Genomic DNA, 11,442 nt, shown 5'->3' on the forward strand with positions numbered 1-11,442 from the left:
TTATAGTGTGCAGAGTAATGACTCAGCTTTTTTTGTTCTGCAAATATGATGAGCAATGGGTGTGGCGTGGTTTAGGATGATGTTTGCAGGCAGCATCTAATTTGGATACCATACCATTCCATATATCATTGTATGGAATCCTTAATTACTCTTAGTATGTTTTTGTGCACAGTAAGCTCATTAACATTCTAAATTGTGTTTACATTTTTCTTTTAGTGCATTGAATTGTACAGGTGCTGAATAAATAAAGTCTGCCTTACCAGACACATGTCCTGGACTGCCAGTTCCAGATTCGAATAGTCTGGTCATCTGAGGCACTCAGAATCCAGGGATACTCCTATATAAAAGACAAGTGATTGTGTTAAATAACATGAGTTTCTTAGATCTGAGGAACTCAGAATTCAGGGATACTCCTACATAAAAGAGAAGTGATTGTGTTAAATCACATGAGCTCCTTAGAGCTTAAGCCAAAATGGGAAAATATATACATTTCTATATTTGTACCAGTTTGTGCCATACCAACTCATCTGCAGAACTTATTTCCAACTAAGTGTTGAACACATTCAAATCGGTATAGTTTTTGAAGCTAAAATTCTATTACTGTCACCCAGAGCTTCCAATTCTTTAGACTAGTCAGGCTCTGAGAGAAACTTTCCAATGTAATTCACAGTCTTACTCGTTAACTCACACCTCTTCATATACAACTTTTATCATTTTGTTGTTGTGTAACGCTTAACGAGCAATCCACCAAGTTTAATTACTTGTATGGGCAGACTAACTTGATCCATTTGTCATTTATTATTTCTAAGCATCCTTGCACCTTGAAATTGTTGATGAATACAGACATAGCAGATATGTCAAAGTGGCACATCTACTCACATGGTGGAAGAAGGTGGTTCTTATGTAGTCAAGGTGTCCAAGAAGAGTGAAGAGGCAGCGTCTCAGCTTGTAGTTCCACACCTGAGCAAAGACACTTAATCAGGGTGTATCCAGTAACTATCAGTGTCAATTATAATAGTTATTTTTATAGTTTTCTTTTCATTTGCCTTCTCCTGAGGGATCAGAGCGCAGGGTTAGCTAAAGAACTACATCAGTGTAGCTAGTGTTTTGCATCTTAAACAAAGAGTCTAGTAAGTCCAAGATTTTGTTAACATAAGAAGCTCGAACCACAAAAAAGGAATATCAATGGTCTTTGTTGCACTGGGGAGAGATTTATGAATGTTAAAAACAGACATACACTCACACTTTTTAAAGTATATTTCACTCCAATCTCACCTTAATCTTGTAATCATCTCCACCAGATACAAACAGTGGTTGCTGCTTGTGGAAATCAATACCTCTGACTGGCCCTATGGGAGAAGACATCAAACATATCCCGTATCCGTCCACAAAATGATTTGATTTCAGAAGTTTAACCAATGCCATTCTTTGAACTCATCATACTTCTTACCATCATGCTCATCAAACTTGTCGATCAGTGTACACATCCTGTAGTCCCAAAGCTGGATGACACCGTTGTGCAAACTTGCAAGGATCCATGGCCTCTTGGGATGGAAGCTTAACCCTGACATTCAATATAATTTGGTAAATAATTCAGCGGGTGACAGTGAAATCACAGTAAATCGTTCATATATTTAAACAACCACAGAAAACAGCGAATACAAATTTAGGCAGCTAGGAAATTGCATTACTATGGCCCGAGAAGTGCATCTGGCTAACTAAGCGCAGTGTCACTACAATGCCATTCAAACGCAAGACATTACTGCAACAAAGATCACAATAAGTGATATGAAAGACTGTCACTGAATGTAAACAGCAGCTAAAGAAACATCAAAATGTAACAATAAGAGAAACACGTTAATTCAGCCAGTAAATGTTGCGTATCATCTGATAGCTAACGTTAAAGCTATGCTATGCTAGCTATGGTTTGTATCACCATACCTTTGACACGGGCTGACTTCGTTTCAAATTTGGTTAACATCTTAGTTAGGCAGTGTAACACTGCTTTTTATCAATTACCGGCAACAGCAAGATATAATTTTACATTAACCATAAAAAGCGACTTAAAAACCCAACGAGGGTAGGTCGCCCAATTGACTCCTCCGTCTGCTTCCTGACACGTAGCCTGTATTGTCTTCCTGCTCTGCACAATAAAGTTGTGCAGTCGGTGTGTTGGAGAAATATGTATCCCGAAAGAATGTTTGTCTTGTAGAGCCTGTGTCGTTAACCTTAAACATACATAGTAAAAAAATTTTTTTTTAGAAAATCCACATGTTGCTATTTTTCATTTCCATACACAACACACAAATGTAACAATCAAGGTTAACTTTCAGTGAAAAACATGTGCATTGCTGCAACGTCATGGAACTCTGGGATACAGACTTTTTTGGGTATACACAAGTTGGCTTCACAACAGTCTGACGCAGAAAGCTCCACGATTCTTTTTTTCCAACCCGCATTTCGTGAAGACCCGCCCTACTCTGCATGTAATTGGCTAGTACGCGTTGCCTCCGTTGGTTGTTACGATTAGGGTGGGGTTAGGCTAAGGTTTAGCCAATCAGAGGCAAAGTGAGCTGGGTTTTCTGGGAGAGTGGGTGGGAAAGAATAACGCCTCCACGACGGCTCCCAAATGGCAGCAGGTAGAAATGCTAAACATAGATCTGAACTGGTAGCCCCCGGTGGAAAAAAAATTATAATATATCTATATCTATCTATATATATATAAAACTTTGGTAAACGTAACACTCAGCGGTAGGGATAGTTGTGTTTTTCTCTATTGTGTTTCATTTTTTAGCTTGGTATGTTACTCCCAATGCCATGTTTTTATAATCATTCATTTTATATATTTATTGGTTTTTTGTGACTTTGTAACTGTATGTTTTTGAAAGTGCTATATAAATACAATTTTGCTTGCTTGCTAAACAAATAAGCAGCAAAATAATCCAGTGAGTCAAGTAAATTCTTTGAGAGTACAAGCTCACACACACAAGTACAGCTTGACAGCTGATGATTGCTTATGGCATGAAACAGGCTTGTACTGTCTCATGAAGAATTTACTTGACTCACTGGATATTTTTATATATATATATATATATACACACATATATATATATACACACATATATATATATAAACCAGTTGAAACTGGTGCATATACACTACCGTTCAAAAGTTTGGGATCACCCAAACAATTTCGTGTTTTCCATGAAAAGTCACACTTATTCACCACCATATGTTGTGAAATGAATAGAAAATAGAGTCAAGACATTGACAAGGTTAGAAATAATGATTTGTATTTGAAATAAGATTTTTTTTACATCAAACTTTGCTTTCGTCAAAGAATCCTCCATTTGCAGCAATTACAGCATTGCAGACCTTTGGCATTCTAGCTGTTAATTTGTTGAGGGAATCTGGAGAAATTGCACCCCACGCTTCCAGAAGCAGCTCCCACAAGTTGGATTGGTTGGATGGGCACTTCTTTGAGCAGATTGAGTTTCTGGAGCATCACTTTTGTGGGGTCAATTAAACGCTCAAAATGGCCAGAAAAAGAGAACTTTCATCTGAAACTCGACAGTCTATTCTTGTTCTTAGAAATGAAGGCTATTCCATGCGAGAAATTGCTAAGAAATTGAAGATTTCCTACACCGGTGTGTACTACTCCCTTCAGAGGACAGCACAAACAGGCTCTAACAGGTACTATTTAATGAAGATGCCAGTTGGGGACCTGTGAGGCGTCTGTTTCTCAAACTAGAGACTCTAATGTACTTATCTTCTTGCTCAGTTGTGCAACGCGGCCTCCCACTTCTTTTTCTACTCTGGTTAGAGCCTGTTTGTGCTGTCCTCTGAAGGGAGTAGTACACACCGGTGTAGGAAATCTTCAATTTCTTAGCAATTTCTCGCATGGAATAGCCTTCATTTCTAAGAACAAGAATAGACTGTCGAGTTTCAGATGAAAGTTCTCTTTTTCTGGCCATTTTGAGCGTTTAATTGACCCCACAAATGTGATGCTCCAGAAACTCAATCTGCTCAAAGAAGTGCCCATCCAACCAATCCAACTTGTGGGAGCTGCTTCTGGAAGCGTGGGGTGCAATTTCTCCAGATTACCTCAACAAATTAACAGCTAGAATGCCAAAGGTCTGCAATGCTGTAATTGCTGCAAATGGAGGATTCTTTGACGAAAGCAAAGTTTGATGTAAAAAAAATCTTATTTCAAATACAAATAATTATTTCTAACCTTGTCAATGTCTTGACTCTATTTTCTATTCATTTCACAACATATGGTGGTGAATAAGTGTGACTTTTCATGGAAAACACAAAATTGTTTGGGTGATCCCAAACTTTTGAACGGTAGTGTATATGAACCAGTTTCAACTATCTCGTCCCGTCGAATTTCAGTTCAGTTTGAAACATAACTTGCTTTGCAACAGCAAAGGCAATGCATCACATTGTTTTTTTACAGACAGAAATACATTAAACTAAGAGTGTATACATTTATATAATAAACTCGCAGACCTAAACAACCAGCATGTATTTTGTTTCAAGTCTCTCCCCCAGTGTTCAATCGAAAAGTTCAAAATGATATTTTCATTCTGAAAATACGATAATAGCTTGACTGCTCAGGAAAAAAAGACAAGGATTCAGAGATATTGTATCATTACTTTATTCTATGGTGGTATTTACAAGTACAACAAAGAAAAAAAATTAAAATGACAGTTTTGCGTGTTCCTTTCAAATCATGCCGTGGGTATGTTTGCATCAACCCTAAGAGCTGAATGGGTTGCCCACTCCCTTTTTATATGATAAACACCCTCCTTTATCAACAGCTACAGCACTGCTCAGTTTTATTTGATGTTCTCATCTCTTTCAGGGCACGGTTGGCTTAATCCCTTCAGAATACACCCTCAGTGCACAAGTTTTGATGACAAGCTGATGGTTTGCCTGCATGCTGTGTCATTCGCCAAATCCAACTGTCAGTGCCGGAAACTGACTGCTGGCCATGGAGGTCTTTACATTTCAGATTTTACAAGCGTCTCTAGTCTTTCTGACAAATTGATTTTTAAAATTAAAAGTAAGCCAGAGGAAAGTTTTCATCACAGTTGCTTGTAGTGTAAAAAATAAAAAATGAAATGAAACTACCAAGCCAGCCATATCCAAAGTTAAATCCAAACTGCTAGCCAGATCCTCAAACTTTTATCTACTTTGCCTCTGCATGAGATACTCTGGCAGTAATATAATCTTGAGCAGCTCACCACTGCCTGTCAGCTGGTAACTTTAACTTCAAGTTAGGAAATAAACTTGGTAGCGAGACATAAAGGACACACCCTACACGAGAGGGGCACAGGCCTGAAGAATTGGCTAGGTGTTCCTTCTTTTCTTACATGAATGTCATACCACAAAATATGTCTGCACAGAAAAACAATGGCATTCACAAGGGGAGTACTTTGCACGGTAATTCTAATTCTAGGGCTCACTGCAACCACAGCAAAGGCATTTGATAATCATTATTTGCACATCACGAGGAACGGTCAAGTAGAATTTGTTAGCTGAAATACGTTCTGGGAAATTATTCCATGGATTTTGTTCCTCAATAATCTTCTTTAAATATTTAAATATACCAATATATAATAAACCATTTACCATTATTTCTGTACACATAGTTAAATCATTATTAATGAAAACATCAAACCTTCTTAAGTCTAAAATTCTGTGCCTGTAGAGAAACAGATTATTTTGTGTGATTAATTACCCACACTGGTAACTGCCAACGTTCTGTAAACCTAGCACGAGAACATTTTGCAATTTCACAACTTTTTCAAACAAAAAGTCAAAAAAGTGCTTGGCATAGAGATGGCAAAGTCTTTACATTATAATAAGACATAAAACGATTCAGAACTGTTTTGCAAAGGCACCGTTAACACCTGTGCAGTGGTTTGTTTAATTCTAACCTAGAGGAAAAAAATGTTTTGTAAAAACAGTGTGATGGGTAGCGAGAGGATTTCTACTTCCAGGGAATGCCATTATAGACCAAACCATGACAGAATTGTGAGAGCCACTGATGAACTAAAGCAGGAATGTTTAGATGGTTCAGTGATTTTGTACCAACATGAGAGAGGGTGTGCTTGTGTGCGTGATTCTGGTTGGTTTTATGTCATTCTCCTCACTGTGTCTGCTATCTAGACACTTTACAGTAGAGGGAGAATGATGACAATAATACGGCCACCTGCCAACCTTCACTTTACACGTTTTCAACTATTCTCCATCCAACCCTCTTTGCTCAGTTCTGATGCACCCAGACAGACCCTTGCTTTAGTGCCTTGGACAAAGTGCACCACTCCCTGATCACATGACCGAGCACTGCTCTGCCGCACCTGCCCCAGCAACTCCTGGGAGATTGAGTGATTCCATGTCAAAGTTAAGGCCAGGTGGCTAAAGAGGAAGAGAGGAAAATAGTTGATAAGTTATAAATCTTTCCGAGTTTCTTATCTCGTTTGTATACTTGTTCTGAACTAAACACTTTTTATCCTACAAGAGTCCAGTATATTAGTTTGTGCTCATAAACTAATTAACAACTTCAATAAAATTATGTATCCATATATTTTACATTAAGCCTTTCACATCATCTTTGACATAGCATTAGTATTGCAGACCACAGCTATCACTAGAGACACGGGAGAGCTTACCGTGTCACCAGCTAGCTCTTTAGGTGGCTGGCCCAGGTCTTGTAGCTGTGAAGACATGTTTTGTTTTTTTTAATTAAATCTGATGGGTATTAAACTGATACTTGCTTCACCAACTAATCATTATATCAAAACTAAAAACTTTTACAACGGTAACCACTGTATCACGTCATTATGAGCAAACTAAACCTCAGCATATCATAGACGGAGTACTGAGCAAAATAAATAACACTGGCAAGTTGTATTCCATTCCAGAGTTCAACTGTAGCTATGCAATATGTTGCACCTGCGGTGGCCAAAGACCTAAATTCTGCAGCAGACTTGAAAACATAACTGCCAAAGAACTCGCACTGCAGGTAAATATACATTCTAAAAATATATATACATATATATTTTCTAAAAAATCCAATGAAAGTAAAGTATCTGGGAACAGTAAACACTAGCTGAATAGCAATTAAAGGGTTTTTTGCTATGTACTGATAGCCAACATGCTAACTCAGCTTGAATAACTCATGCCATGTGCCTCAGATTTGCATTACTTTGATAATACTTCCCGTCCAGAAGCGGGTGCACAACAGTCACTGCTGTCGTGTGCTATTTCAGCTATGTACATTAAACAAAGCCCCACAATAAAGGGGTTCCACTCATAGTGTTGCCAAAGTAAAGAAATGCTGAGGTCAGAGTTTTGTGGAGCGCTCCTACATACACTTGTAGTTTGGGCTTGCCACGGTTAAGTTCACAATTAAGTGACATGTCCAACATGCAAATGAAAAATAACTGACTTTTCACAGGTAATGTAATTGATGATGCTAACTAATCATTGCAGCCTCTCAGCTTACCCTTCAAGATCCAACTAGTGCAAATCAAATGCATTGTGTATCAGTGCTAAAGCAGTTAAAGAACAGTGCTGCCTTACCTGTTGCATCAGTTCCAAAATGCTTTCAAATATGCTTTCTTTATGTCCACCACCTTCTTCTTCCTTCTCAAACTGCTTACATATGTCTCCCATGATCTTGGCCTGTTGCTCATACCGTTGGTAGTCCTCTGGGGTAAGGCTTGACTTGTTGGCATCCAACCAGTTAGGGTACTGCACAAGGATAATTGACAGGCAAATATCAAATTAGAAACAGAGGTGATGTTCATACTAGACTGCATTATAATCATGAGCAGATGGGATTCATACTTTAGCTGTGATCTCTTTGAGAGACGGATAAAGCACTTCCTTGGAGAGAAGATTCTGCATGATGGACTGCATGATGGGCAGAATATTTCCATCATCCCCACCCCCTTCTCCACTCTCATCCAATCCCAAGCCTTCTAGAGCCTTGACAAGATCATCTCCGACCAATCCTGCACTCTGGACAAAAAAAAAAAGAGAGAGAGAGAGAGAAAGAAAGAACAATCATAATAAACGACATCTCTCATATTTGCAATATAAAATTAATATAGTTCTTCAAAATTACCTTAAAAACTTTTAAGAAATTACCCCTTGTTCAGCTGACCCACCTGCAAGTTGTCTGCATTTTTGGCCAAGCCACTAAGGGTTTCCTTTAAACAAGACGTGAACTCTTGTTGGGAGGCAACATCAGTACCTATAAACAGAATACATAAGATAAAATATACAATATACATAAGCCTTAAAAACTGACCACAACAATGAACAAAATTAAGTACCCTCCTTACCAACTTTCCCTGCAGCCTCTGACAGTTTTTGGAAGTGTTGAAGAAGCTCTGGCTCCTCCTGGGCCAGTTCTGCCATAGCCTTCTCCCATTCTTCTTTGGCTTGGGTGGCTATGTCCCCTTCAAAGAGATTCTCAAAGAATTTGCTGTCTTCCAGCAAGGGGGGCTAGACAGACATTGCAACAGGCAAACAAAACGGTTTCCTCACTATGAGAAATGGTAAATGGCCGAGAGTCAACTGAGTATTATAATATTAGGGTATTTAGGGTCAATGTTAATTGACAAAATACAAAAAAAAAACATTACAAAAAAAGTCATCGGTTTCCTCAGCACTGGCGATTAAAATGTCATTGGCTTTCCAGTCACCCATTATTTCAGATAGCCACAAGCAGCAGGTCGAGAACAAAAGAAAAAAAATTGAGGGAAAACACACCATACATGCAAGAGACATCACGGATAAACCAGGGGTGGTTTTTGAACTTCAACCTTTCATTCTAACACTGGGCTGGCTACTTGTCCATCAGGGCTTTGAACAAACCCACCTTCTCTGCACCACTTTTAGCTGAAGGGGAAGCAGCTGCAGCCTCAGGGGCTGGAGGGGCGGATGTCTTGTCAAAGTCATCCAGTGCGCCTATAACAAATAACTGAAATTACTGGCATATCCACTGTTTATAAGAATATTAATTACTGTTTTTAAAAAAAACTAGGTGGGACTGACAAAGATGTGCCAAGAAGTGACACTTTTTATGTCAAATATTTCGTTTTAAAGTAAGTTTCATCACCAGCACTAAAGGGGAGAGCCTCAGTAAATAACTACTACAACGAAAGACAGTGAGCCGTTCGGGATGAACGTCAATTTTAGCAATATCTGATTCGATTCAAGGGCAAAGACAATCGAAACATTTTGATAAGTTTTATTTCGCCTAAGGCGGACGGATGGTTTTATGTGATATTTTGTTCGTGGGCCTTGTTGGTCTGCAAGCTTGACAACATTAACCTTAGCAAGTTTGGAAAATTTCGGACCTAGCGAGCCTGACAATATTCCCCGCTCCATGTCAACTTCCCCGTGTGACAAACCTCCTTCCTGGGGGGGGGGGGGATTGCTGGCCAAATATTACCAGAAGATATGCGCTTTCACGGATAACTCAAACGTCACGTCAGAAACCAAACGTCAACCCTTACTGTCCAGTAACTCATCCAGATCTGAATCTTGTCCAGCGGACGGCTCGGCTGGTCCGGACGCCATGTTCTCCAAACCAAGCACCGCTGATCGCCGCAAAATGACGTCCCGCTGTAAAACTGTCGCCGACTGCTACGTCACGCACAACGTTTAACCCTTTATCTGGCGCCATCTAATGGTAGTTTTGAAATTACAGAACAGAATGAAAAACGACTAGACCTCAACCCAGGATCCATCCAGCCATCATCTTAACCGCTTATCCTGCTCTCAGGGTCGCGGGGATGCTGGAGCCCATTCCAGCAGTCATTGGGCGGCAGGCGGGGAGACACCCTGGACAGGCCACCAGGTCATCACAGGGCCGGCCGACACACACACACACACACACACACACATTCCTTGGGACAATTTAGTATGGCCAGTTCACCGTGGAGGGTATCTCTGAAGACCCGGAGACTGCATATTCAGACCCGCATATCTGGGACCGCAGTTCTAGGCCCCTCACGTTTTGCGACAGCGCCACCTATCGAACTGGACGACAGCAAAATGGAACAGGATCGGAGTGTGAGTATTTAACATGAATCACATTATTTGTTTTTGCATAAAAATACTTTTTTGAATTGAATTTGACAGCGAAATGTACGTTTTAACGTGATACGTTTAATATGATGTGACTCTATTTACCATGATAGTCTGAAAGGCACGTCAAATATTCATCTAGGTTAAGCTAATAGGTAGCTAATGCTAACTTGTTGGAAATGAACTGTTTGACCCGTACATTTTGTTTAATGAAACCGAAGTGCGATGACGAATACTTATAGCATGTGCATTAAATTAAACATAAAACAATGATTAAAGCAATTAAGTGGATGACATGAGAAAAACACCGAAAGGCATAACGTTTTCAGAAAAGCATGGAACTGTTTACATTTTCTGAAATTGTGACATTGCAGAAACACAACGTTACTTTATGCTAAAAGTAAATTATGTATTAGGCCTATGTATCATGTATGTTAACATGTGTTATTATATATCATATTACATATCATATATGTTTATATCAGTATTTACATTTAGCCTATGTTACTCTATACTATATTTAGAGACTTTGTGGACAGAAATTAAGGTCTTCCAAGTAAGATCAAAAGACAAAACAGGGTGGGTGTGCACATCCAAAAAAGTAATACAGGTGCTGGATCAATAAAGAGCCAAAAGCAAAAAAGGTAATGTCCGCACAGTGTTTAAAAGCTCCAAGTAACTTTAATGACAAGTGCAACGTTTCAATCTCACTGATCTTCTTCAGGCATTTCTTACAATCACAAAGCAGGTCAGACAATATAAAGGCAAGCAAACAAATTAGCTGCACAGGTGATTGTGATCTGCATGGTCAGCATATTCTCTCTCTCATGCAGGAGTGTCAAGACAGTGTTGGTCAGCCCTGCTTTTTGATTGGTCCTGCTCCAGAATATGCTGATCATGCAGATCACAATCACCTGTGCAGCTAATTTGTTTGCTTGCCTTTATATTGTCTGACCTGCTTTTAAACAGTGTGCAGACCATGTTACAGACATTACCTTTTTTGCATCCAGGTAAGATCAGAAATTTATTTTTGTCTATTATTAGGTTTAGGCCTAGTTTATGTCTCTAAAACTGTAAAAAATATTAAATTTGACTAATTAGGCACTCTCTTTTTAAGGTGCACATAACAATCCAGGAAGGTTTGACCTTGCCCTAGCTCAACATATGTTCAACAGGTTGTCAGAACTTCCATTGTCCGTTCTGCAGCCCAACATTGTTCAACCCAACGAAGTTGAGCAAGTGTCAAAAACATCTGGACCTGCATTTTAACCGTGCTGTTTGCCATGAAAGTTAAGTTTGCAAACATTCTCCTGTTGCCTCGAGTGGCCT

General features: G+C 39.2%; 2 protein-coding genes across 2 annotated transcripts in view; both read right to left on the bottom strand.

Annotated features, from left to right (window-relative positions):
- Nucleotides 1-2,110, bottom strand: part of copa (COPI coat complex subunit alpha) — a 29,578-nt gene extending 27,468 nt beyond the window's left edge. Inside the window, exons 1-5 of the mRNA XM_056292860.1 lie at nucleotides 1,942-2,110; nucleotides 1,451-1,564; nucleotides 1,276-1,349; nucleotides 880-960; nucleotides 261-337 (exon numbers count right to left, since the gene is read on the bottom strand). Coding sequence (XP_056148835.1) covers nucleotides 261-337; nucleotides 880-960; nucleotides 1,276-1,349; nucleotides 1,451-1,564; nucleotides 1,942-1,981 — 386 coding nt within the window. The 5' untranslated portion in view covers nucleotides 1,982-2,110. The remainder of the gene's footprint in view (nucleotides 1-260; nucleotides 338-879; nucleotides 961-1,275; nucleotides 1,350-1,450; nucleotides 1,565-1,941) is intronic.
- Nucleotides 2,111-4,652: 2,542 nt separating this feature from the next.
- Nucleotides 4,653-9,677, bottom strand: pex19 (peroxisomal biogenesis factor 19). Its single transcript, XM_056293206.1, has 8 exons — nucleotides 9,540-9,677; nucleotides 8,900-8,988; nucleotides 8,361-8,523; nucleotides 8,184-8,269; nucleotides 7,861-8,034; nucleotides 7,594-7,764; nucleotides 6,681-6,725; nucleotides 4,653-6,426 (listed from the first exon to the last, which is right to left on the bottom strand). Exons 1-8 carry the CDS (start codon nucleotides 9,601-9,603, stop codon nucleotides 6,340-6,342), a joined length of 879 nt encoding a protein of 292 aa, XP_056149181.1. The 5' UTR covers nucleotides 9,604-9,677; the 3' UTR covers nucleotides 4,653-6,339.
- Between the last annotated feature and the right edge of the window lie 1,765 nt (nucleotides 9,678-11,442).

The sequence above is a fragment of the Lampris incognitus genome, chromosome 14 (assembly GCF_029633865.1).
Source record: "Lampris incognitus isolate fLamInc1 chromosome 14, fLamInc1.hap2, whole genome shotgun sequence".
In the NCBI taxonomy this organism is placed as follows: domain Eukaryota; kingdom Metazoa; phylum Chordata; class Actinopteri; order Lampriformes; family Lampridae; genus Lampris; species Lampris incognitus.

What these genes read in the sequence shown, in the direction of transcription:
- pex19 (XM_056293206.1), bottom strand. Translation starts at nt 9,603, where the DNA reads ATGGCGTCCGGACCAGCCGAGCCGTCCGCTGGACAAGATTCAGATCTG. An exon ending in TCTGGATGAGTTACTGGACA is followed by an intron (nt 8,989 to 9,539) that starts GTAAGGGTTGAC and finishes TATTTGTTATAG; the next exon opens with GCGCACTGGATGACTTTGAC. An exon ending in AAAATGCAGACAACTTGCAG is followed by an intron (nt 8,035 to 8,183) that starts GTGGGTCAGCTG and finishes TTTTTTGTCCAG; the next exon opens with AGTGCAGGATTGGTCGGAGA.